This window comes from Gymnoscopelus braueri (genome assembly GCF_963280865.1).
Source record: "Gymnoscopelus braueri genome assembly, chromosome: 10".
Lineage (NCBI taxonomy): Eukaryota > Metazoa > Chordata > Actinopteri > Myctophiformes > Myctophidae > Gymnoscopelus > Gymnoscopelus braueri.
In genome coordinates, this window is record NC_137611.1 from 38853196 (window position 1) to 38881075 (window position 27880).

Below are 27880 nucleotides of genomic sequence, written 5' to 3' on the forward strand. Positions count from 1 at the left end.
TTACATAAAATGCCTTTGTATTAAAAGTATTTTAAACCAGACAGGTGCATGATAGAGGGTTTTGTCAATGATCAAACTTACAATTGAGTCAAAATGTCACATAAAATAAAAAGTCAAAATGTCACATAAAATAAAAAGTCTAGACAATACAGACATGGCTTGCCATTCACTGAACAAAATGCTAACTGGTTTGAGATATAGTCTGTTGTTCTTGGTGGACCAGTACCACTAGAAAAGAGAAGGCCTGATTTTGACCTGAAATTGTAAGACTACAAGCACAACTTCCTAACTGCAAGAGGGTAAAAAATTAAGAGGCTCTTTCACTTTTTGACTGTAAGTGAAAATAGATTGTTTAGTGAAAACTGCCAAGAAAAGTTCTGATTGCCATCAACACGCTCTGCAGAAGAAATAGGGCTCGTCAGTTGGCACAGTCACAGGAGTTTTCTTAGGAAGGCACTTGACATGGGGCCCCGTCGTTCCCCATGCAGCGACAGCAATGCACTAAGGTCCTTGTTTGTGCATACTGAGGAGGAACGCCGTCAGCTAAGTGCAAGTTTTCTTAATAAATCAATTTCCACCAAAACAGAGATGGGGCGTAAATGTAAAGGTGCAACTCCACCACAGTCCATGGCTTTGAAACACACCGTATCTTAGGTGGACCTACAGAAATAAGCCTCTTGGATTACAGTTTTTCTTTTAACAACTTGTCGAGCATCCATACTGGGTTCCAGTGAACAATCCAAGGCTCGGGTGGCGGCTGATAAACTGAGGATATATGATGCAATGCAAGATACTTTATAGTGTTTGGGGGTCCTTTCCATTTTAGCCAAAACAGATGATCCCTCAAAAAGTGACCAATCTCTGTTCAGCCAAAGGAGTTGGCAAATCCCACCTCTCTAACACAGATGGACCCACCCAGAAGAAGTGTAACAGCACAAACTCCTACAATAAACAAAAACATCACAAGAAAATAAGTGTCTCTCTTAGGTTTTACAATAAGACATTCCCATTGAGGCACATTTCCAGAGAAGTGTCATATACAAAGCTATTTAAAAAAAAAATCTGAAACATTCAAGTACTTTGTCATGTAAACACTTTCCAGGCTATTTACATAATCGATTGTTGTTGGAGTCATCAATTTGTGTGTGCAATAAGACAACCATGATGTGGGGAAAGATGGCATTGCTCGCAAAAGCCAACTTTGCCCACAAAGACACCCAACGACATGATGATGAGTTATCAACAAGTTATGGAAACGGGTTAAAGAAATTATGCTTTCATCGTTGCTGCTGCTTTTAGAGCACAACACATGAACAACACTGACCGCCGCCACTGGGAACAGAGGAATAGTTCATCTGTCGGACTATCTCTGCGAACAGTTCGTCGACCGATCCTTTGTTTTTGGCAGAAGCTTCGATAAAGGGGCAATTCCACTCCTGGGCCAGCGCCTTCCCCTCCCCGGAAGAGACCTCTCTCTCGCCTTCCAGGTCCACCTTGTTGCCGACCAGGATCATGGGCACTCGCTCGTATCTCTTCACGCGGACGATCTGGTCCCGCATGGGCTTGATGTCCTGGAAGCTCTGCTGGTTGACCAGGCTGTAAACCAGGATGAAGCCCTGGCCGTTCTTGATGTACAGGTCTCGCATGGAGGCGAACTGCTCGGTGCCCGCCGTGTCCAGGATCTCCAGCACCGACGGAGACGAGTCCACCTCGATCTCCTTCCTGTAGAAGTCCTCTATCGTGGGGTCGTACTTCTCGATGAACGATCCGGTCACGAACTGGACAGTCAATGCCGATTTGCCGACGCCGCCCGATCCCAGAACAACTACTTTATACTCCCTCATGGCTGTTGTTGAGCATCAAGCTCAAGGCAGGCACCTCCTTATCCACGGATCCTCCTCGCTTCCCACCCGCTGGCCGCCCCGATGTGGACGGGAAGGCAACAAGCCACAGCCGCCTCGGTCAGATCCTTCGCCCCGGTGAAGCTTCTTTCGACGGTGGTCTGTGGTGGTTCCGGACGATCGCGATTCTGAGAAGAATCCGCGTTCCTTGACATTAGCGACGTTAAACGACGCACATTATTTGATTGCAATGTATTGTGCAACGGTGTTGGAAAGCGTGACCACTTCTCGTTTCTTCTTGCTTTGGCGTTTCCTGCCCACATTCTCTGTATCAGTGTTGCCAGACGTTGCGAGAGAAACAAGCAACCAGGTTTAGGAGAACAAGCCCAAAAGCGACTAGGCCCAGAAACGACTAGGCCACATGAGCACGTTAAACCTACTGTATCTAGTACTGTATACAATACATCGGCTATTTTCAAAAAAATCCAGCTGGCACAAGACATTTTCAGATGGAGGTTAGGGACAAATACATATTAATTTGTCCAAACCATGACATGAAAATATTTGAGAAAGCCCAAAAAAACGCAACCACCAATATTTACAAGCAACTTTACAGAAAAACATGCCCAAAGTAACTTAGAATAAGCAGACATGGCAACACTGCTCTCAGTTCCGTTTTCTTAAAGGCGCCGTCACCCAGAAAATCAGTCTACACGTCCCATAGGTCAGAGGGGCGGTTGCACTGTGATTGGTCAGTTGGTTGTCAGACAACCGCTGACGCGACTAGACATTTTTCACACTTGACAACATAAACAGTGTGAACTGTTAACTGCTGGGCCCACGTTTATTTCCTGTCGCAGTGTTTATGAATATCAGTAGCTGACGGCAAATACACTTGGACCCAAGCTGTTCCCTAGCAACATTCCACTGGCACTGACAAGTCCACAGTAGAATTGCTATTCTAGAGTTTATAGACCAGTTTAAATCTTCCATGCCCCCCCAAACAACAGTCTACCTGTTGTTGCTATCCACAGAGATAATATACTGGATATAGATAGACAGAAAGACAGACTCATATTTATCCCAAGGGAAATTCAGTTGTCATAGCAGCACCTCAGTAAGGATGAAACAAAGTTACAGCTAAAGGAAGTACAAAATACGTAATAATAACACTTTTTCCCCCTTCAGTTGTTGTTATTTGTCAAGTACAAATATCCCTCAGTAATGTATATTTTATATCCACTGCTGATGCTACTTCTGAATATGAACTATCTACCAATTTCGGCAAATTTACATGAATGTCTAGTAGTGATATGTTGACTTAATTAACCACATGAACCCTAAAGTAGCATCTCTATTCTGGCACGAAAAGCAGATCTGCAAGCTCAATGAAATGAAATAATTTGCCGCTCATTTCCTGCAGACGAACCTCCGCAGAAATATTCATGTTTTTTTGGAGTATGGCGTTCATTCTTGACTTAATTGTCTCAACTTTACATCTGTGTGTAATTTATGTGCGCAGCTTTGCACACCTCCCTGCAGTCATGCCCTTTTATGAGGATTGGTGGGTGGGGCGACTACCGATACTAATTGGGATTGGTGGGGCATCTACCTATGCTAATTGGGATCAACTGGCACACCCTTTCAAGTTAGGGGAATATGGGATACAAGAACACAGCACAAACAATTCTGCGGTTTAAGATCATGCCATGAATCTCCTAGACTTTTCTTAGGAATTTTCTTACGAATAATTTTAAGACAAGACTAATAGGAAGAATATTGGAGAATGAGGCCATGCCGTATCCTCACCTCAGCGGTTGCCTGACAACCAACTAACCAATCACAAAATGACAGTCCATTGGGGCTATAGGAACTCCACTTTAGAACTTGAATCAGCAATCAGATAACAAGTCTGACAAGTATTTATTTAAAAAAAAGCATCCTGTTGTTGTGAAATCGCTTACACCGTGTAGCTGAATAAACTACACAAGGAAACAGCCTTATAGGTTCTGAACTACCAAGGGCCACAGAGCACTAACATTAGTCATCACATCAGAATCTGGAGAGACTGGTTCCATATTTAAGATACATGGTGATATTATGTCTCTTGTTCTTTTGAGTTGAGTTTCCATTAACTTGAAAAACAAAGTGACAGACTGGTTCATTGAATACTTCAAACTTCAGTTGCAATGCAAAGCTAAAAATAATTCAGCTAAAAGATAACAAATGTTTACCATTGAAGTCAACACAGAATTAAATTGTCAGCATGTACAAATCCTTTACATTTTGCACTAACAAGTATGAGTGTTAGGGTGAATTGAATTCTTAAGACAATGACCAGCAACAGCAAGACGATGGCACAGAAATGGCACTGTTGAGGAGAAGAGAGGCTCTGAGTGTAAAGTACTGCCGAAGATGTGGCCCAGATTCACCTGGAAGTGGTTTTATTTTGAATAAACGGATCTTAAAACAGGATGTGATTTGTAAATGATGTCAAAGGCTACCCAAGGCAGCTGCCTACCCTGCAACAAACAAACTGCCAGCTCAAAACTCAACTTTTTACTCAAGGGGATGGAAATGGACATCCTCTGGTACCCCAAATGATGTCCCTGTGTGGTTGTCTACACCCTGCCCAGGCCAATAGTGGGTGTTAGCAGTGGCAGGGACCATGTAGCCTTGCATTGTTCAAGTGGAACTGGCAAAATGAATAGATTGTGGGTGGGAGTGAGTGACATGTCTACAGCCTGTAATATGACATCGACATCTGAGTCAGTGTCTCTCACCTGTGTGTGTCCCACTCCTGGTAGCCATCACTCCCTGAATGTCTATCTCTGTCACACTGCGCTCTCTCTCTCTCTCTCTCTCTCTCTCTCTCTCTCTCTCTCTCTCTCTATCTCTCTCTCTCTCTCTCTCTCTCTCTCTCTCTCTCTCTCTCTCTCTCTCTCTCTCTCTCTCTCTCTTTCTCTCCCTCTCTCTCTCTCTCTCTCACTATCTCTCAATTAAACTGTGAAAAATGTATAATGTATAAAAACGTCGGGATGGCTCAGGGTAGATGATAGAATACAGCAACTTGCAATGGGCATAGTCTTCTAGATACCAGTGCCCATGTACCTACGCCCACCCACGGGCACATTATCAGAGGGAGCTCCACTGATCTCATTCCCCCCAGATTCGGCACAAAGATGGGGATGAATTCATTTTACGATTATGCCACCAAAATGTGGAATGTCCTAGCTATCAAAAAGGCGGGACTCCCTGCCCTCCTTCAAAACCGCCATAAAAGAGCACCTGTCAGCAATTTGCAACTGGACCTGTAGCTTGCCAAAAGAAATGACCCCTCACTGTTTCTCTGTAAATAAACTTTTACTGCTCCTAGTATTGATGATCTCTTGTATAGTATTGTATGTCTTTACAAAGTATTACAGTATGTCTTGATGAATTGAATACCCAGGAGCACAATGGAAACAAGCCCTCAGGGCTTTTTGTGTTATCCTTTTAGCATTATTACTGTACCTGTACTGTATTGTTTTGCAAACTGTTAATAAAGTATTCAATCAATCAATTTAGCAAATAGCAATTAGCATTGTTGACCCACAAAGCACGGGACTCCATCATTGCATTTCAAGAACATGGTGCTCATACCAAATAAATCACACATTTATTTGTTATGTTGTACATGATGACAATGAACTTTGATATGATTCTCTTTACTTGTATTTCTTTCTCATAGCCCATGACTTCAGCTACCATTTGTGATTGTGAGCCCTACAGTAGCTATTTCAATTTTTTCACACACACAAAAAAAGAAAATAATCAAGCACAACTTCAGCAATCAGCAATTAGCTAGGCCTCCACCACCTGTGAAACAGCAGGGACACCGATGGCTAAATAGTTTTTTTGTTAACTTTAGCAAGAGGCTCTCTTGGTCACTAGTATAGTATTCTAAAGTCTGCTGTTTCTGTTGCTAACAGAAAAATTGTTACATTAGTTAATTACTCACATCATTATGTCCTCCTTTTGGTTATGGTGGGTGCATCAAAAGAAACACAGTAAATTAAGCTGCTGTCTGAAGTGTGAGTGACAGTTCGCCTAGTCATTAGCCTCGGTCCCAGCCTCACTTATCTGCGAAAAGAAGATCTTTTTTTCCCCCGCATGCCTAGTCATGCGGGGGGAAAATGCCAGATCAAAAACTTTTAAAACTTTTAACCACTTTTAAAGCTATGGACCAAAAAAGAGGTTGACGTGGGGGCATGATTAACCCCTTTCACAGCGGCCTTTGAACACAGCTGAAGGTAACAATAAACTGTATCTCCATTTACATTAGTTAATGCCAGTAGTAGCTAAACAGCTCATAGTGTATTTAAAGGACCACTTCACCCATTTTCATATTATTCATATAATTGGTCCTCGCTCATTTTAAGATGGTGGTGGTACCATTTCTGTAGGGTATTAAGTCTGTCTTAGAGGAGGGCTGTGGACAGTTTAGAAACCTGAATACCAGTGACATCATCAGTAGGCAGGTTTGGTAATTTCAAAGATAAAAAATAAATATATATATTTTCAAATCATTAATGCAAGAGAACAATGGGTTCTATTTCAACGTGATAACATTCCAGGAAGAGAAAGGCTGCTGTTTCTATTTGCCTAGAATCCCCATCGATGATGTCATTGGTAGGCAGGCTTTCTGAACTGTCCACAACACATCAATAGAGCATCGCAGTTCCCGCCCACTTCCTGGTTTTTCGTGGTGCCGGAAGGAACAACTCAATGCATTTTTCCCATTGACATTTCCAAAAATATTTTTATCTATTAATTTAAGCCTCGAATCAAGCCATCATGACATGACATGAATCATGACCATAAAACGTTTGATTCTGTGATTTTTTTTGTGTTGAAAACGGCAAAACAAAGGGTATTTATTAAATATAGTATATCATATAATTAAATATAAAATAAAATAAATCACAGAAAAAAACGTTTTATGGTCATGATTCATGTCATGTCATGATGGCTTGATTCGAGGCTTAAATTAATAGATATAAATATTTTTGGAAATGTCAATGGGAAAAATGCATTGAGTTGTTCCTTCCGGCACCACGAAAAACCAGGAAGTGGGCGGGAACTGCGATGCTCTATGCGACCCAGAGTAGAAATATTGCGATCTTATGAGCATAATTAGTGGGGACCAATTATATGAAGATAAGGTTGAAAATGGGTGAAGTGGTCCTTTAGCTTCATGATGGAACACCTAAATTAAACACACCCATTATTACCTCTAGTTGCGTTTACCTGTCAAAATGGCCACTGTGAAGAGGGTCCATACAATATTAGCATACTGCAGGGCAGGCCTCCCTTCCCTGGAACCTCCACTATGGCAAGTTTCACAATAGCACTTGTTGAGTCATACTAATTTGACATGGTACTGTCTTACAAGTCTACTTTAGCAGTTTCTGAGTTTTTGTGTTTGACAGTTACAGTATTTGACAGTTATGGATTATGCAAATAGGACCAAATTTGAAAGTCAGTATTTTAACTAAAGAAATTGGCTGAACATCAATACCTGTAGTTTTTGTTAATAGTCATATTTGTTATGGTAGAAGTACATACAATACAAAATACATCATGTTTTTCATAAATGTACTGTATTACTGTACTGTATTGGTAATGGCATATACTGTAATTTACTGTAAGAAAGGGTATAAAGTTACCTGAAATGCTATTAGCACGTATACCTTATGACCTAGGAGGACTGGGTTACACACAAACTGTGACCACAGGTGGTTTGCATGAGCAAATAGATTTTTGTTTTATTCAGATTTTTTTTTATCCATACAGCAAGAGTCAATTATGGCAACAATAAAATGTGCATAAACAAATCTGAAGACAGAATATTACATTATTGTGTGGCAACTATTAGCAAATATGTAAATGGTGGTTGCACTTACAAGTAAAAAGCAGTCAAAGCGTATATGTGCCCCCAGCAGGGAAGGAAAAACCTTGGTTCAAGTCAAGGGACTGAACATAATATCCAAGCGGCTCAGCAGCCTGCTTGGTTTTGGAGAAAATGGTGCTTTGGTTCCATAGCAACTGTACAGCGACCTCGAACTTGGAGATGGTTACATTCACTTTGAAGACTAATTTGCCTGTGGTATTATTTGGTGTGGTGAACCTTCACCTGCTGAGTGCACAGCTACGGTAGCAAGAACAATGTCCTGTGAATCAACATAGACTGTAATTATACGGCTATGATGAGAGAAACATATCTGGGGTGGATGGGTGCTAATATTTCATTATTCTTTAAATATCATGGCTGCTTGGAAAATATCACACAAGAGTAAGATGACTTGTTTTTCAAAGTATTAGTTCTCCCTGTTGTGGATGTTATCTACTGTATGTCATTTGAAAAAAAATATATGTTATTGTGTATTTTGTAGTCTGAATGCATTAACTTTCCTTAGGTATCTATGTAGTTTCTTTTGTTTACATTTTTTGTTATTTTACATGCAGTCAAATCAAACTATAATAGAAATACGATTTCAGATAGTTTCATGGGAGCAGCAATACTGCATGACCAAGTCCATCAACTGATATATGGACAGCATTTGATATGTCATCCTACAAGTGGGGTGGGAGTGAGCATGACACGGGGATATCTACTCCCCAACAACATTCCCTGGCAATACTAGCCACTGACAAAATAAGCCAAAAAGCGCATAGCTTTATCTGAATGCATTGGCCAAGAAACTAGTGCCTTTCTTTGCAAGCATTTTTTAGCTGGTCTTCTAATTTAAGAATTTAAATTAATCTAACAAAATTCCTTATAATTATAGATCTTTTTTTATTCAAAATAATATCTCAATATGATACATGTTTTTTTTCTCTGTTCATTTGACTATATACAGAAGTGCAAAAAGTCAACCTTCGTCCCTTAGGTTAGAACTCATCATCTGCAGCATTACTGACTTCACCGACCTGGCAAAGTCTTTGCTTTCATACACCTAATCTCACAATCCACCAAACATCCAAAGACACGTCAATCTCACTGTTCATTTTGGCCTGACATTCAGGGCAAACTTAAGAAATATTAAAACAATAATACATATCTTTTTCTTTTTTTGAAATGGATACAGTAGAAAATAATTTTTACTCTAAAACATGGACAATCTATATTTCAATACAATATATTTTCAAACATGATCTTGACATGTTACAAGGAGAATTTAAGTTGGTTAAAATATTAGTTGTTTTCTTTTAACTACAGTAATTGCAGTCACTGCAGTTGCAGCAATTTTACTGATCTCACTCCTTGTATCAAAAAGTCTTTGATCAACAAACTTAATTGATAATGTAACATTAACAAAAAAAAGAGACATCCAGCTATATGAACGAAGTGAATATTGAAAACTGACTCAATACATTATCATTTATATGGTTTGAAAAACAAAAAAAAAGAAGTTATGAATGTCATACTACCTCAAAATCTACAACAGCTATATCAATGTTGTCAAGTAATATATAGTAAGGCAAAAAAATAAAATAAAATCTACAACTACATACCTCAAATAGATTCAAATTCTTAAGTAGTACATAACACATAAGTTCAATGAAATTTAAGAGAGTAATTGTTACTTTTACATAGACAGAGAAGAGAGGAAGAGAAAGAAAACAATGTTTGTAAGCAGTATGTTTTAAGAACTATAAAAGATCATTGGTGTTCTTTACCTGCATGGTGATTGAAGGTACATTTGATTAGGGTGGGACCCATAGTTATAATCTAAGGCTTTGTTAGGTACATTACAATCAGTAAAGACACATTATTACGCACCTCTGCCAAAATGGAAAAGGGGAAGGGAAGTGAATATTTAACGGAGAGTCGACTGAATGATAAAACGGGTTTCCCCATAATGTTTCAACCCTCTTAGGACAAGTTTCAGTAACCCTTCGTGAATTACAAAAAAAAGAAAATCTGTGCTTTGGTTTTCCATAGTTGGATCGAAAAGTGAATGAGAAACATAATCTTTGTTGTGAAAGTACAACTCAAATACGTGATGTGTTGTATTTCCACCAAAATGGGTAATAATAATATATATATATATATATATATATATATATATATATATATATATATATATATATATTTGAAGTGAATTTTGAGCAGGGTGACAAGAAAAAAAAAAATTCATTCAAGTGCACATGCGGTTTAAATGACCTAGTTAGTAGACCTTAGGGTCTTATTTTTCACCAGTGCTTCTTTTACAGACAGTTTTAGAGTCCCCCTTCTTTGAACGGGGAGGGGGACAAGGAAACTGAAGCTACACCACCCATAACTTCACCAGGCTTTAGAGTCGATGGACTATCTCAAAAGATAAATACAACACTTAGTCTATGTAAAAAGAAACAAAACAAAACAAAACAAAAAATATAAAAGGATAGGGAGAAAAAAAAAAAACCCAGAAAGGCACCTCCATTTTCATTCATTTTTTCTTTTTTTTAAAAGAAAAACTAAAAAGAAACACAATGCTAAAATTGTGGAGAGGAAACAATTTCTTACAACTAATGACTAAAAGAAATGGCACAATGTAAAAAAAACTAAATCTGAAATTTGTGAAAAGAAAAAAAAAAGATTTAAAAAATAGCCATACAAAACACATACCTTCGGTAAACAGATTAACACTGTTGAGATAACACTCTGGTTTTAGCTGTATGGCCTCCATGGCACATGACAAGGTGAGAAAAGCTAGCCCGGCTGTGCTTTCAAGGTACATAGGTACTGTACGTTGGTTTACCCAGAACATTCATACGTCCAAGACCCTCATTTCAACATCTAGTTTCACTAGTAGCCATAAAAACACAATACTGTACACAGTAAATCATGTTGCCGAATAAAAGTCCTTTTTAAAATATATTGTGCCTTTTAGATTTTGATTCAAATTCAAGGTGCATGTTTGCATTTCTCTTGTAAACCATGAAATATGGCTTTCGATTCAAATAAAATAAAAATAGAAAAAATAAAAATGTAAAGCAAAAATCTTTCTTGGTCTACAGACGTACCAGCACTGTATGTTATAATCCAGATGTAACCATGGTCTTTAACCTTCTGTGTGTGCAGTAATAGTAATTAATTAGAATAATTTGAGTGCTATGATTTAGTCACAAAGGTGTAATGGTGTGAATGGATGTCCCCACAGAGAGCGAGAGAGACAGATCCTGGCACCCAGATGTCCTGTTCGCTTAGCTGGACGCTGACTTTGACAATCAAGAGGTTGGTGAGGTTGGCTCTTCTTTTGACGTTGATATGTGGGTGAATGGCACCACACCATGTGTTGCACCCTAGATGTTTACATGCATGACGAGACCATCAGTGTGGACCGGCTAAGAGATGGCAGTCTCTCCTGTCCCATTGCTTGACATTCTGATCGTTATGTACATAAAGGCTGAACTCTTTTGGCTTGGACGGTGCCAGCACACATTCATTTGATCTGCAAGACAAGAAGCCAGGTATTTCATTTTAAAAAACGTTTTCAGAAAGAGTCTTGGCGAGACTTCAGGTTCTCTGCAGATAAAAGCAGTCTGTCTATACTCTATACAACCTACATTCCATGCACACAAGGTCAAGCAAATGGCATATCCTAACAATAGGCAACCTGACTCTCAAGCCAGTAGTCTCAAGCTTATATAATCTGATTCACCCAAAATGGAGAAACTTTGTCATGAAATGAGTGAGAGAGAGGGTAGGGATTGAAATAGAAACTCACTGTTCTTGAGAGGAACTACATTTGAGTCAAGTACTTGTGACTATTCAGATGATCTGCAGATATTATTGGAATCTGCGGGTGGAGACAGAACAGAAATCAAATGAAATATTCCCAAACAACAACAAGAAAAAAAGAAGTCACTTAGAAGTCACTTGGATGTCTGCCAGTCAAAATATCTAACATGAATTAAGACATTTTAAAGTACATCTTCTGAAATTGTGACGAGTCCATTGCTGAAAAGGTTGAAAATTATAGAGAAGCAAATTTCAATTTCAAGTTGCCACAGTTCATTCAAGCGCTAATCAGGGTCCACATTGACTTCTTGCCAGGAGAGTGGGGTAGAGGGGTGGGGTGATGGGGTGGGGGTGAGGGTGGGGTGAGGGTGAGGGGCAAATTGTAAGTAGGGTGGCTCCTCATGCAAATCCACATCCTCCAGTTTGTTGACCTGCACCACTCTTTACGTTTCAAAACCCTGGACTTAAAGTCTTAAATAAAATAAAATAAACACCCTGGACAGTATTTCATCTATACTCTTACCATTGGTCATGTTATCCACTTAAACTCCACAATCAAGCACTTATTCAAAACGCAAGACTGGAATCCAGACTGATTGCTACATTTGATGTTTAAAGTGAGAAAAAAACGAAAGTAGGGAATCAGTCTGGATTCCAGGCTATCAAAACACTGCTTTACGATAACAAACATAATTGCAAAATGGGGCAAGCTTCTTACCAACTGATGGCAATTTAGAGCGAGATTACAGGAACGATGAGTTCTTTTCTAAACTAGGAATGGGGTAAACTAAGCTATGCCTCACATTGTACCTCCATAAGCAGCAGCAGGGACAAAACAACAGCCAAGCACCAAATGGCACAGATAGTTGCACTGCTGCACAAACTGTGCAAACGGCTCTAAAACAAAATGGAAGGATCTACCTCATACATACCAAATGCATGTATTCGTTGGTCAACTGTGATAAGGAAGAGTCCTCAAAATGAGAAAGGACAAAAGTTGTTTTAGATGGGGGAAAAAAATATTAGCTCGAATACAGTATGCTTTTCTACATAGTCACGTCATTCAACTTGTCAAGCTAAATATTGCCCAAATAGTTTCAAAAGAATGTATGATTTCACAGCTTGTATATGTGATTTTGTAGCATCTTGTGGTATGTGTATACATGATGTTGAACAGTGTGGTGCACTGACAAATCCATAGTGTTAGTCTAACTCCAAGAGTGTACAAATGTAACCAAATGAACGCGGTAAGGGTCCATTTGTTTATATGTTTAGACTCTTGGAGTTAAATTAACCATGAGGATACAGTGTGCAAAAGTGAAGGCCAACAAGACGGAGGGAGTACCCAGCCCACCCCTTCTCTCAGACGGAAGCATCCCCGATTGACCATGTGCATTGAGAGAGAGAGAGAGAGATGTGCATTGAGAGAGAGAGAGAGAGAGAGAGAGAGAGAGAGAGAGAGAGAGAGAGAGAGAGAGAGAGAGAGAGAGAGAGAGAGAGAGAGAGAGAGAGAGAGAGAGAGAGAGAGAGAGAGAAAGAGAGGGCCTGTAGAAAGAGAGAGAGGTACAGAGAGAGACAGAGAGGGAGAGAGAGGGAGAGAGAGAGGGAGAGAGAGAGAGAGAGAGAGAGAGAGAGAGAGAGAGAGAGAGAGAGAGAGAGAGAGAGAGAGAGAGAGAAGGAGAGAGAGAGAGACAGAGAGAGACAGAGAGAGAGACGGAGAGAGTCGGCAGTAGAAGTGCAAACCTGATTGGCGGAGGCAGTTGCGAAGGGACTTGTGGCAGATGTGGAGGCTGCAGACACAGGAGTACCACCGTGCATCATGGGAACTTTTTTTTTTGGGAGGGAAAATCATGTAAGCAAAAATCCAAAGAGGTGCAGTGTGTAGCCACATGTAGGTACCAGGCAAATTGGGAAGGAGAAAAAACAAAGGGCGTAAAATGGAGTCTCAGTTTAACTGTCTCCCTTCCTTTCCTCTGCCAACAATGACAAAACATGACTTAGAAAAATCACATGACAGTGTGTTCATGGTACTACAGTAGTCGCAGTGACTGCGTAGAATTGTGCAGATAAACCACTGACTACGATATAAAGAATAAAGAAATAATTAAGGGACCTTATAGTTTCGAACTAGACACCAAGAAAGCAGTTGATTTAAAACATGCTGTGGCATTAAAGCTGCAATTCGTAACTTTTATGTCCTAGTCGGGATACAAACCCAGGTCTTCCACATGAGAGACCAAATTTATACCACTCGGGTAAGAGGCAGTCCCCGCTTGGCCAATCGAGATATTACACTTATGAGCTTCAGGTAGTACTACTTGTCAACCAGTAGGTGTCCTACCTAACACCAGGGGCTACATTTGTCAATGGAAGAGTAGGCAAATCACCTTCAAACACAGCAGATAGTACTGTGTTAATAAACAATTGGTTAAAATAACATTTTATTCATTAAAATAAGTTCCAGATTACAGCTTTAAGCTAATCCCCCTCAATTGAGTCTTGAAGATGAAGTTGGCAAGGCAGGCAGAGGAGATAAGGGCACAAGTTATCACTGATCTCGCTTGGGTGTTTTCAAAGACGTTTCAATAGGTTAAACCAGCCAAAGCAGGGGGTTGTCGTACAAAAGAGTTGAGAATAGCCAGAGCCACTGGGGTGGTCAAGCAATACAGGTGTACATGGAAAAGTAACAAAAAGGACAATTTAATGTGCATTAAAGATATTTAAGACTTTATAAAAAATGTATAAAACATTCTGCTATTGTGTCTCCTTATGCTTAATTTATACTCAAATGACTGTCACGTGCCATAAATAGCCGAGCTACAAGTTACAAGCTTGTAGATCGGCTAGTTCCAGTGCACAACGCCAGTGTGCAACGAAGTATAAATCAGGCTTTAGCGGACAATTTCTTGCGCATAACTTCTCACATCATATCCTCATACCTACTGACACTGTGACTCTCAAATCACCAAAACCCACTTTCAAAATAAGTGATTGAGCGAGGATGGCCACAAGTTAATTAAGTATGTGACATAAAGGATTCTGCAGTCGGCAAGAACAAGCCACCACCCTTTTTGTCATTCGATGTTGATGATGTGCGAGTCACAGGCAAAAGAGCTTAAAGGTAACTGAAGAAGGAAAGCTGGAACCTACCAAGGCTGGCTGCAGGTGTCATGCACAATATTGAGCCTGCCGATCATGCAGTGCAACAGGAAGTGGATTGGAAAGGGAAGAGAAATCAAAACAGCCCATCACAAAGTTCGTTAGAGTGAGGGGAGAGATAAGGTGTGGGGGGGGAAAAAAAGGTTAATATCTTTTGGACAGCACAACACAGCTCATCAGTCATCAGTGATTGGACAGGTGAAGTGATGAACTCATAAGGCAATCAGGAGAGAGTAACGTGATACTTTTGTCTGAAGTGTAATGCATATCAATGTGTAATAGTGGTCATCATTAAGACTAAGTATTAAACATTATATACACACTCTAGACAGAAGTGAGAAGAGAACAGCAGCTTAATACAGGAAGCTAAACACAGCATGTTTGTTTGTAGCCAAACTGATGCAATGGATACAATTCACCAACCCCTCCAGCCCCGATTCATCCCACCAAAGCCGAAAGCCCCCAGCGACCGTATGTCATTAAGTAGCATCAAAACCAATATCATATCTGTCTTCCAAAGACCCACATATTCCCCACTCATTCTATGCATCCATGTTAGGAGGAGTGACTAGTATTGTACTGTGTACTCTACAAACGGGCGTCTCAAACCCGCTCTGAACATGGCGGCCATGCAAGGGCATACAAAGCTCAGCAAGTTGTGTTGAAGCTTTCTAAAAGTGTCCTTAACCTGGACAACTCTGGCTGGCACTTTGAATTTGTACCAGGCTGAGCATATATATAATGTATCTACCCACTATTCACTATGCATTATAATTATCATTATTCCCTGCACTGGCTTTAACCACGGCCTGTTTGTTGGTGTGAGCCTCATCATTGGGTTAGCGTCGGGTAGCCATACCTGATGGGAGGAAAGCAGCCTGCTGCTGAAACTGCATGTTGGCCAGGGCCTGTTGGTACTGGAGCATGCCAGTGTTAAACATTGCTGAGGCACCGTTAGCCTTCTCCATGGCTGCCCGCTTTGGCATGGGAGCCATGATACTATGGGGGATACCCTGCCCAGTCGGCCCAGAGCGACGAGGCGAGAGAGGGAGAGGGAGAGAGAGGGAGAAAGACAGAGAGAGAGATGACAGAGAGAAGATAGAGAGGCAGGTGCGTGGAGGAGATGAGACAGTGTGTAGGAGGGAGGCAAAACAAAATGTGGGGGAAAGAAAAAAAAAAGAATAGTAGTTAAGTTAGAGAGGACACCGAAGAGACAACATCACAACATCCTGTATGTACAACAATAACATCATCATCATCGTCATCATCATCATCATCATCAGCAAGCAAGCAGCAGTCTAACACAAATACTACACAAGCAGGAGCATGGTGCCTACTGTCGCTACTCGCTAACAAGCATATACTGTACATATCACATCCATACTTTTATCAAGAAGCTTCACTGAGATGATTACATTGTACATTGTACTAGGGCTGACTAAGTGCAACAGAGGCAAGCGTTAACTAGTATAAAACAGCAAGGCTGCTAACAAGAGGTGGAACAGAGAGAAGCACAGAGAGAAGGAGGCTGCACTGCTAGCTCCATGATAAACTATGTAAGCCACGTTTAAGTGATGGTTCACTCCGGTGACAGATGTCGAAAAAGGTCTCATGGCAAGGGTGTGAAATGAGCTGTTGAAAAAAAGTCCGACATTCACAAACCTAGTCACCATTACACCTGAAGATGTGTGTGATAATACAAGGGATGCACCGAATGGGAAATTCTTGGCCGAAACCGAATGCCGAAAGGCAGAATATGATAAATATATATACTGTACATATATATAATGAATGTATTTGTTTACCAATGTTGATCAGCTACCTGATTATGGCAAAAGACATGATTATGGCAAAACTTTACTTAAATAATAATCACTAATACGGGTCTATCTATTCAGCACTTTTCTATTCAGCACCTGTTCTTTCTGTGATATTTTTTCGGCGTTGCATTTTTTAACCATTATCGGCCGATATGTTTCTGTGTCTTTCGGTGATATCGGCCGATATGTTTCGGTGTCTTTCGGTGATATTTTTTGGGCGTTAAAACCCTTTCGGCCGAAAGCCGAAAATTCATTTTTTAACCATTATCGGCCGATATGTTTCGGTGGTCGAATATTCGGTGCATCACTAGATAATACGGTACGTATTGTATGCATTCATGTCTTGGCATGAGACCATTCTTGAGGTCTGAACATTCATGACAAGGTTCGATGACGGAGTGAACTATCATTTGAACTCTAATCATCTGGGTGATTTTACAGACTGTTGTAACCCTTAGCCCCGCCCCTTTACCCATCAGACATGCACTAGGAACATACATGCACACAACTGGTTGAGCTGCTCCACAACACTAAACATTGACTTTGGACATAGGACTAAAGCCATGCCACCATTTGTAATAGATTTACTTCCCTAACCCTCACTGGCTGTTGTTAGATAAGCTACGGGTGATAAATTGATTGTGGCTCCCGTCACAAATTCCTGAAACTGAATATGTGCTTGAGGTGAGTTTCGATGCACGAGGATGCACTCTTGCTGGCCCAAAAGAAAGGAAAAAGCCACCATCAGTTTATCACCAGCAATAATGACAGAGCAACAGGAGGAAAAAAACAACAACAACAAACATTGCACTAACACAAGGACGACAAAAATAGCTAAGTATCTTTGTTAAAACACTGCTCTACGACAAAGCCACATGCCAAGCTAAAAGGTGAAAGGTCATAGTACCAGGTCAAAGGTTGCGTCGAGGGGTCGCTTCAGTGATTTGACAGCCGACTGAGTCTTAATTAGCAGGCAGCGAGCACATGATGGCAATGGGCCAATGGGGGTTCAAGCGCATTAACATAAACCAGCAAGCAGAGGTGCATCATGGGGGCAGCAGTGCAGTTTGGGTATAGGTGAGAAAAAACAAAAATAAAAGAAACAAATCATTGGAATGCAATATACAAGGGGATAACAAGACTAGGGCATGCACAGTGTGAATACTACTGTAGCACTACTGCTGAACAGTCAAATGAGATATTACTGTCAAGTCTACAATAGTTAACTGTTGTTAACACAAAGATGAATGGATATACAGCAATATGACAAAATTCTTCAATCATTACTTTACGTGGGTTTTGCCAAGCATACTGGACAGAAAATTAAATACATGTACAATTCAGACGTTTCTGTTTCACTGTGCACATCATAGTCAGTGTCACATTACAATGATTCACCCCAAGCTCTCTGTCTTGCTATATATATATATATATGTACTGTATACAGTATATACATTAAGTACACAAAGACAACAATTGTATGTATTAAACACTGGTAACTGTAGTGCTAGTGATTTCAGGTGCTGTTACTGCGTGGGCTCTTTTTGTGACATACTTTCTGCAGCACAATGACTCGATTTATTAACGTCAACAGGAAGTAGAGTCGAGGAGAGGAAGTACAGGGAGAATGGTGTCACAGATATAGCTTAAGTTAAACTCCGTCGTGCAAGGGTGTCACTATAGCTAAAAAGAACTGATCTACAATCTAACAACCCGCCGCACCAAGGCGGGTTGTTAGATTGTAGATCCGTTCTTTTTGGCAAGCAACACTGTCATACTATGGAGTATAAATTAGGCTTCAGACAGACCACCGGACCAGGCCGACATCTGCAGTAGCTCTTTGTCATCAAACAGCTTAGATTTTACTTGAGGGCTCGTAGGGTGAGGTGAATGAGGAACAAGACAGTGACCCTGCCATGAAACCAGACCAGGAACTAAACAACTCCATACATTTCCTCATTTTGACATTTATGACTGGCGTACATTACATTATCGCTGTCTGGTCCGCTTTCATATCACCCCACGTAGCACAATCTTGAGGGTTAATTTAACCCATACGGGTCACTTTTGACATTTTTTTACTGTGCATTTTACTGTGCGCTCCGTGGCTTCTGGCCTCTTTCCTTAGGGCGTGTTCACACTGTCCGCCTGTACCTAGTGTGCTTTTTCTGCTGAGAATGAAAGACGTGATGTGATACTCCACGGCCAACAGTGGCATGGGTTCAGATCAAACCCTCGTGCAGGAGCTCTGTCTGGACGAAGCTCGTTTTTAAAGCTTAGGCAGTTTGAAGACCTGTTATGGAGTTTTGGGCCAACAATCGAGGCAACAGACACAATTTGTCAGACTAAGTATTTGTCAAAAAGTATAAACTATAATCAACTTTTCAAAAGCGCTTCACTTGGCCAAAAAAAGCACACTTACTAGCACCTTTTAAAGGCCACTACCTCTCTCATTGGTTTTACAGTACGAAAAAAATAAAGAGGACAGTATGAACATGCCCTTTCTGTGCTTCCCACTCCAAGCAGATTTCATCCATAGACACTGATATAGTATCTCTTTAATCTTCTTCAAATCTTGGCCCCATTTGTACCTTGGTTCAAACATTGGTTGTAATAGGAATATACGTGAAACCCTATTTAATATGAACCAATATAGAATTATTAGGCACAGTCTAAGACCTTAAATGGAACACATAATCCCAAAGCTACCACAGATTTTGACCTCAGATTAGTGTCTATGGGAATCCCTGACAAGTAATCTATCCTAATCAGTTTATACTAGCACACAAACACACACACACACACACACACACACACACACACACACACACACACACACACACACACACACACACACACACACACACACACACACACACACACACACACACACACACACACACACACACACACACACACACACACTGTGCGATATATATAAATAATATGTTCTTTTGCCGTGTCTGCCAGCGAGACTGACTTGATCCAAGATGGCTCACTAGTGTGTCGTGTGCATGCGTCTGAATGACTGTGAGCGTAGTGAACGTTGTCTCTAATAAAGATGCTCTCCAGGCTGCTCACCATGGCTGCAGCGGCCGTAGCCTGGTTCACCTGGTGCTGGGCGGCCTTGATCTTGGCCTGCAGGTGGGCCGGGGGATGGAAGTACTTGCACTTCTCCCTGGAGCAGCGGCCTTTGATGTAGTCCATGCACACGGTGACTGTGTTGTCGTTGGTGTCGATCATGGTGCTGTCAGATGGGTGGGCAAAGCGACAGTCGTTCTCGCCCCGGGAGCAGTTGCCCCTCTGGTATTCACGACACACCTTAGGGGGAGCGGGGACAGATGGGACAGGTGATGAGAAGAGGCAAGTGTGCGCTGCTGCTTTTTCCTTCTGTACTGTACTGTATGTGGGACACCAGAGGGCAGCACTTTCTTTCACATTAGCACTGACTAGCTCTGAGCTAACGTCTCCTTACGTGCCTCAGAAAGGCACCACGTGCACATGTATGATGTTTTTGCTTGCTTGCCTCGCTGCATATCTGCTTCGTCAGTGTTTTGTGCATCTATGGCATGTACGCTATGTAATATATGCAGTACAGGCCATACAGTCAAAGGGAAACCTAGTAGAAATGCCTCTCTGAGTGACGGAGGATCTAGAATGTGTGGGCTGCTTTGTTTTCCTGACACGATGACAATGACAACCTTAACGCTGAGGGAGATAAGAGTGGTGTTTGTGCTATTGAAAATAATTGTTTACACAGTTTGGGGTTCTTAGACCCCATGTAAGAATAACCCAGTAAAACAATATGATTCAGAAGACAACTTTACACTGTCATTGTTTAAAAAATTTGCAACAATTACTATCACAATTTAGGCATTTAGCAGACGCTTTTCCAGAGAAACTTACAAGTGCCACTTGTAAGTTGACACTCATGCCTCCCTCGCCCTCATGTGGATTGTTGGATTTCTTTTTGTTTTTGATGCATCTTCATAAAGGAGAAAATGAACCACACTAATTAACTTTGATGGACTTCACAAAGGCGTTCCATTCATTTTGACCACATGGCCTCTATTTGCCCGTGTCTGTGCATTCCATCTGTTACCTCCAGTCTGTCTGTCCTCAGCAGCTTCTGCGCGGCTGCGGCAGCTGCGTTGGGGACCTGGTTGACGTTGGGGTTGGACGACATGAGGACAGGGGTGTGTTGATGGATCTCCTGTGCCATCAGGCCTGGCGACACCGGCCCCAGGTAGGGGTTAAAGGCTGCGGATGCCGCGGCTGCTGCGCTGGCGCTAGAAGCCAGTCCCGGGCTCATCGAGAACATGGGCTAGGGAGGGAGGTGGTGAGGCAGGAATTAAACACTGTTGGGGTAAAACGCGTATGTGTTACAGACTGAAAGTGCCTTGGAGAACGGAACACACAGAGGGCCCTATTTTGCGCGTCTTAACTCATTCACTGCCAGGAATGAATGAATGAATTCATCCGTCTACTGTACCCTTGCCAGCGAAAACGGCAATTTTACTGTACCTTTGAAAAATCATGGAATATTCTCTGTGACCGAGATCCTCACGGACAGGGGCTTGTTGCACGCACGGGGGTCCGATAGCGTCAGGAAAAAAAATTGGCCCGCCGCGATCCTCCATTCCAGAGCTATGGCCGTTTGAATGTGGCTTGTTTTTTGAAAAACAACAGAAATCTGCGAAGTATCTGGAAGTACTCTTCTTCGTTGGTGCTTGAATCATTCATAGCACCCCCCCCCCCCCCCCCCCCCCACCCAAAAAAATTATGTTTTTACGTCTGTGACAGAATTGGATTTTGGACGTAAATTACGTTAATTACGTCCTTGGCAGTGAATGAGTTAAGTACCAGGTCTTATAACTTAACTTAAGACGTGGAGGCGTGACCAATGCTGTTTCGCTATTTTGATTAGCTCAACATTATTGGCCACGCTCTTAAGTTAAGTCATAAGACCTGGTACTTGGGACGCGTAAAATAGGGCCCAGAGAGCGGTTAGCGTTTTGGCTAATTGTGTCCAATTGTGAAGGTGCACAATGAGCAGTCAGCAACAACACAAATGTCAGTGCACGGGATACAGTATGTGTGTGTGCGCACGTGTGTGTGTGTGTGTGTCCCTGTTCATGTGCTTGATCTCACCATGTAAGGATGTAGCTGTGGTATGTTCATACGTGTGTGCCCTCTCACCATAGGCGGTAGCTGTGTGCCAGGCATCATGGCATTGGCCAGCTGCATCTGCTGGGCCAGCATGGCCATGTTCTTCTGCTGGATGAGGTTGTTCCTGCCATTGATCTCCAGTTGGGTCTTTAGGTGGGCAGGAGGATGGAGGTACTTGCAGTTCTCCCTGGAGCAACGGCCCTGGTGGTGGAGAAGGTAAAAGTGGGGTAATTAGTATCAACTGTACAACTGGAAGATTTTTTTATGCATTTTCTAATGACAGATCAAAGTAAAAAATAAAAAAAAATAGGCGCAGCAGTGTTATAGACAAATACTCATGATGTGCATGTGATGTACTGGATTGAAAAATAATAGAAGAGAATATGGAATGGAATAGGAAGGGCAGGTACTATGTGTATATACATAGTACCTTTATGCGTGCGTGCGTGAGTGCGTGAGTGCGTGCGTGCGTGCGTGCGTGCGTGCGTGCGTGCGTGCGTGCGTGCGTGCGTGCGTGCGTGCGTGCGTGCGTGCGTGCGTGCGTGCGTGCGTGCGTGTGTGTGCGTGTGTGCGTGTTTGTGTGTGTGTGTGTGTGTGTGTTATATTTGTCTTATACAGTAGTATACAGTAGCTACTATAACTCCATAGCACAGATTTTAGGTGCACCTTTGATCTTGACTGATACTGAATACAATTTACAATTAGCAATTTGGGCATTTAACAGACGATCTTAATCCAGAGCGATTTATAGTAAGCAAGGTAAACATGAGGTAATACATCAAATGCATAGAAATAATAATCTAGGATCACATACAATAAGAAGTAAGTGTATTCCTATTTGTTTATGCTATGTTCGTGCTGGGTTATACAGTGGGAAAAAAAGTGCCGGTAATGGTTTTTGATATATCCGACGTTTTCATTATGTTTTTGCAGGTTTGTGTATTTGAAAGAATGTAGGGATGTCATTGTGTCTTGTATAGTCAACCATTTTGGAGCAATTTAGCCTAGAAGTGGCTTCTTCCAACTGCATACGGCAGCAAAATATAATGTTGAATATGCTATATCAAAAACCTAGTCTTGGACCAAGACTGTAACAGATTTAATTTGATCGATTCTGACATTTGCATACCGGTATCTCTGACACAGTCTTGGACACTTCCCCAAATTGCCAAATGTGTTTAATGACCGAACTTCTCCATAAATGTACAAATTCAATATATAAAGTTGTTACCATAAATGTAATTGTGTTCTGTAATATTTCATATTGTTCAATAAAGAGGTGTTTTAATCCCGTCTGTGGCTGAATGTCATTGTAGTTCCTCGTTTCCCAGCGGCACTACACCCATTATTTGTACTTTTTCTGTAAAGCACTTGTGCTTTATTCTTGCTCTGTAAAGCAGTTTGAGCTGCATTTCATGTCATGAAAGGTGCTGTGTATTATTATTATTATTATTGAGGAATACAGGGAACTCCTGACACAGACGGGATTAAATCACCTTTTTATTGAACGGTTAATGGTAACACCCATGGCTTTAGGATAAGCACTTTATATATTTTGGATTTGTACATTTATGGGGAAGTAGGGGCATTAAACACAGAATTGCAGTGGCTAGTGTCCGAGGCTGTCAGAGATACACGAATGTCAGAATCGCCAAAAGAAATCTCTGGTAGTCTTGGTCTAAGGCATCAAAAACCATACCAGCACAAATTATGAATTTTACCGCACAAACAGCACAATTGTAACACAAACAAATAGGAAAACAACTTCCAACATTTGAACCACTTGAACCCTAGCGTCACTATTCTGAGCATGACATAACAGGCGAACAAGAACGTGCGACAAAAACATTTCGGCGAAGAGATTTGGTGTAGAGGGAAAAAAGCAGGAGACCAAGGATAGACACCTGGACCATACCGGTCAACTAAGAATATAGGGTTTAAGTGGTAACAACTTTGGTGTTTGACTGTGGTGGGGCGCTAGCTTCACAGATGTGACCTGAACTCAATTCAAGTTCAAGTTCAAGTAGAGTGTACTGTACACTGTGTGCATGGGTGTGTGTGCGTGTGTGCGCGTGTGTGTGTGTGTGTGTGTGTGTGTGTGTGTGTGTGCGTGTGCATGTGTGTGTGTGTGTGGTGTGCAGGTATGCGGTGTGTGCGTCAGGTCAAAGGAGGTTGTGACAGGCATCGTGGGACATTCAGCAAGGCTAAACGTTTAACAGCCTATTAATACCGTGCACTCATATGATCCATAGATGTTATATCACCAGCACATCAGGAGGTTTATGCTTCAAAGTCTGCAGATTATCTAAGTCAGAGATCCCTTTCTGCTAGCTAGCTGCTGCGAGTATCCAATTATACTGGCGGTAGTCAGGGAGAGGTGGGGGGGATCTAGGTTCAACCCCAGAAGACTGAGGTCACCATAGGTCAAGACTGAGTCTGACACGCATACTCACGTAAGCGAGAATGCATGCACATTAAACGTGGGCAACTGAGGTCATGTTCATACAACAGGTGGCAGACACATGTCTCACACACACACACATGCACGCACGCACACAGACACACGCACGCACGCACGCACGCACGCACGCACGCACGCACGCACGCACGCACGCACGCACGCACGCACGCACGCACGCACGCACGCACGCACGCACACAAAGCTTTGTATTTGCTGTTTTTCTTGGCCCGCACAGCTGAGCTGACTGTGGCAGTCTGAGGTCTCGCTTGCTGACAGAAGTGTCCCCGTCGAGACTCAGTCTCAGTACTCCCTCGTGGCTTCGTCTCCCTCCCTCCCTCCCTCCCTCCCTCCCTCCCTCCCTCCCTCCTCTCCTGTACTTTCACTTGACACTCGAGCGCCGGACAGGTGTGAGGCAATGAGAGGATAAGCGGCGGAGGACATTCAAATGACTACGAGGAAGAGTTACATTAATATCCAGTAAACCGTGTCTAAAGTGTCTGCCTGGAGTTCACGTCTGCCAGCGCTCACGCATTCTCACTTGGCAGGTGACAACCATATGGATGGACAAGAGCCCAATTAACCACTTTCACCCGGGCATCGATATTTTGGGCATGTCATTATAGGCGAAAACCTTTCAAAATGTTTAAAAAATCTTCCAAAATTGCAGATCTACAGTACAAGCTCACAACACGTCCCTATTTTGGGCATATAATTATAGGTGAACATTTTTAAAAACATTTTAAAGAATTGCAGTTCTTCAAGTCATGTCATTACAGGTGAAATTTAAAAGAAGAATAGAAAATATATCATAACAGATCTATAAACTCACAACCATGACAAAGCAATGTGCTTGTAGATCAGCTTTTTTCTTTCTTTGTGGTTATATCCCCCATTCTCAACCAGTAGCCTACTCCTGCTGACTCAAGATTCAAAGCTCCCCAGCATCTTCTCTCCCTTGTCTAATTCATGCCATGTTCCTGTCATGTCGTTTCATTAAGAAAAAACTATAGGAAAATGAACTGCTCTCTTAAAAAACTAAAGGATGAAGATTCTCTCTGTGATCCTGTTTGTACATATTTCCTGGGTGAAGAGCAAGGGGCCAGTTGTGCAGTTTAAAACCCATCTAAAAGGCCTTGAGCCTGTCATAAATTCTCTAATTAGGCCGGTCTGATGTAAGACCGGCAATTGCATTAAAGATGATTACCACATCACTCTGATGCTGAGCCAAAAAACGAGAAACAAAATGAGCCAACCTCCATCCAGACTTAAGTTAAGTTAACATAAAACCCTGTAAGCCCTCAGTTGTAATTATGATTAATTACAACTCTACTTTTAGCTATTAAAATATCTGACAATAAGTCCTATTGTTTATCTTTGTTTAGCAACAGTCCTCTCATGAACCATACGTGTGAATGACATATACTTTTTTTTCCAAAGGATTTGCATGAAAGTTGTTTGAGAAAAGCTAAGAGCTTGGTCAAATATTTAGGAAATTATTACATCTTTCTATTATAACCTTTAAAACGTAAAAGCACTCATCAGAGGCCACATACTACAACAACACCTAAATGTTTTTTAGTTGTTTTTTTTTGGCCGTATGCCACTTACACTACAGGTGAGACGTTTTGCCTCAGGACTGTGTGTGTGTGTGTGTGTGTGTGTGTGTGTGTGTGTGTGTGTGTGTGTGTGTGTGTGTGTGTGTGTGTGTGTGTGTGTGTGTGTGTGTGTGTGTGTGTGTGTGTGTGTGTGTGTGTGTGTGTGTGTGTGTGATAGGGAGGGAAAGAAAACAAGAAAATGAGTGAGTAAAGGTGTGTTTGTGTGTGTGTGTGTGTGTGTGTGTGTGTGTGTGTGTGTGTGTGTGTGTGTGTGTGTGTGTGTGTGTGTGTGTGTGTGTGTGTGTGTGTGTGTGTGGGCGGGGGGGTATTGCCACAGGACCATGTCTGTCCCAGGCAGACCTGGCTTGTTGAGACTTGAGACAGGCATAGATGCACACAATGTTAACAAAGTGACTTTGCTGTTCTTCCTCTGTCCTATACCAGTTTACGATCATTAAAAAAGTATTCAAATACGCTGTGTGACCGTGTCGCTCACAGAAAATAACGGATTTTTAACTGAAAATCAGTTTAGCGAGTGACGCGGTCATACGACAAAGGCATAAAATGGTATGGGTAATAGAAGCCCCTCTGGATTGAAGTGACAGATTAATGACTCATGTTCAGAATGCACACAATGGACGCTGATGGATGAAATCTCCCCAGGGCTGTGTAATCGCTCACTTGAGTCTCACACATGAGCTGCCACCGCTGTGTGCTAGCGAGCCGCGACACAGTGACACGAAGCAGTGGCAGTCAGCACTGTAAACAAGAGTAAAGGATAATGGACTACACAAAGCCGTCTGGCGGGGGTGTATATATACACAACACAAAACAACTGAACTAGCAAGGGAGAAAGAGATCTGGAGGAGTGAAAAAAAGAGAACGACGGTGAGATAAAGTCAACCTCGCATGCATGGCAGAAATGTTTACATTTTTTTGCCCTGCAAGCAGCGGGTCTCTAGGAATGGCTATGACGGTCGGCCTGTCTGTCCCTGCGTTCACCACTTAGGTCGCAATTGAGTTGTTATCTGGAACATTGCTGTGGAATTTCCTGTGCACCTTCATGCTTCCCAGACCGTGGCCCCTATACTGATTTTGGTCACCCAATGGTCTTTATTCCAGCGCCACCTTTGGACCAAACTTTTCACTTGCACACAAGTTATCAAAAAATAAAAAACAGGCAGATTATCATGAAACTTGTGCTGCTACTTATCATAAAAAGTGCTGCATTCATGCTCACTGGAAGATTGCCCTAACAATTTGAGTGACTCCATGACCTTTCGTCTAGTCAAGTGCCTCCCTCAGGCCAAAATATAAACCTTTCACACAAGATATCTCATAATCTAACAGGCAGATTCCAGTCTGACTTTGGTGACCCATGGCTTTTCCTCTAGCGCCACCCTTCGGCCAGTTTCAAATGAGGGTGTAAGCAATACTCTTCGGGACTGCTAGTGGGGCTTTTAGACGTCTTTTTTCTTAAGCGTCTTTTCCTCCCATGCAGAGATTTCCTGTTGACGCACATTCATAAAAATTCTGAGGCCTGAGAGTGACGTGTGTGTGTGTGTGTGTGTGTGTGTGTTGTGTGTGTGTGTGTGTGTGTGTGTGTGTGTGTGTGTGTGTGTGTGTGTTGTGTGTGTGTGTGTGTGTGTGTGTGTGTGTGTGTGTGTGTGTGTGTGTGTGTGTGTGTGTGTGTGTGTGTGTGAGGCCAAATGTCCACAAGTATACTGCAGTAAAAATTCAGAAATAGTAATAAAACATTGTGAGGAGGATGTTTCTGGTCCTCACAAGAGAAATGTTTTTAGAGTTAGGCTTACAATAGGAAAAATTGCAAGGATGGTGGTTAGGGTTAGGGTTAGGCAATTACAGGTTAGGTTTTAGGGGTTAGGGATGAGTTAAAGCCTGATCCTATACTTAGTTGCGCACCGAAAATAGCAGATCTACAAGCTCACAACGCATCACAGCATGATGCATTTGTGAGCTTGTAGATCAGCTATTTTCGGTGTGGTCAGGCTTCAGGGTTAAGTTTAAAAATAGCCTAAAACGTTGTGACCTCACAAGTATAGTAA

The 27880-nt window shown here is 41.8% G+C and overlaps 2 protein-coding genes across 12 annotated transcripts in view; both read right to left on the reverse strand.

Annotated features, from left to right (window-relative positions):
* On the reverse strand, positions 1-2149 carry LOC308094011 (ras-related protein Rap-2a-like). Its single transcript, XM_080440439.1, has one exon. It carries the CDS (start codon positions 1842-1844, stop codon positions 1296-1298), a length of 549 nt encoding a protein of 182 aa, XP_080296565.1. The 5' UTR covers positions 1845-2149; the 3' UTR covers positions 1-1295.
* Positions 2150-7619: 5470 nt separating this feature from the next.
* Positions 7620-27880, reverse strand: part of mbnl1 (muscleblind-like splicing regulator 1) — a 62141-nt gene continuing 41880 nt past the window's right edge. For 4 of the 11 annotated variants that reach the window (XM_080440429.1, XM_080440427.1, XM_080440425.1 and 1 more), the window contains 10 exons: positions 21741-21959; positions 20692-20913; positions 19671-19910; positions 17497-17550; positions 15629-15782; positions 14761-14796; positions 13354-13436; positions 12543-12566; positions 11597-11668; positions 7620-11320 (listed from right to left, as the gene is read on the reverse strand). In XM_080440429.1, coding sequence (XP_080296555.1) covers positions 11612-11668; positions 12543-12566; positions 13354-13436; positions 14761-14796; positions 15629-15782; positions 17497-17550; positions 19671-19910; positions 20692-20913; positions 21741-21959 — 1089 coding nt within the window. In that variant the 3' untranslated portion in view covers positions 7620-11320; positions 11597-11611. The remainder of the gene's footprint in view (positions 11321-11596; positions 11669-12542; positions 12567-13353; positions 13437-14760; positions 14797-15628; positions 15783-17496; positions 17551-19670; positions 19911-20691; positions 20914-21740; positions 21960-27880) is intronic. The other 7 variants (XM_080440431.1, XM_080440433.1, XM_080440430.1 and 4 more) reach the window with 7 other exon arrangements.

What these genes read in the sequence shown, in the direction of transcription:
- LOC308094011 (XM_080440439.1), bottom strand. Translation starts at nt 1,844, where the DNA reads ATGAGGGAGTATAAAGTAGTTGTTCTGGGATCGGGCGGCGTCGGCAAA.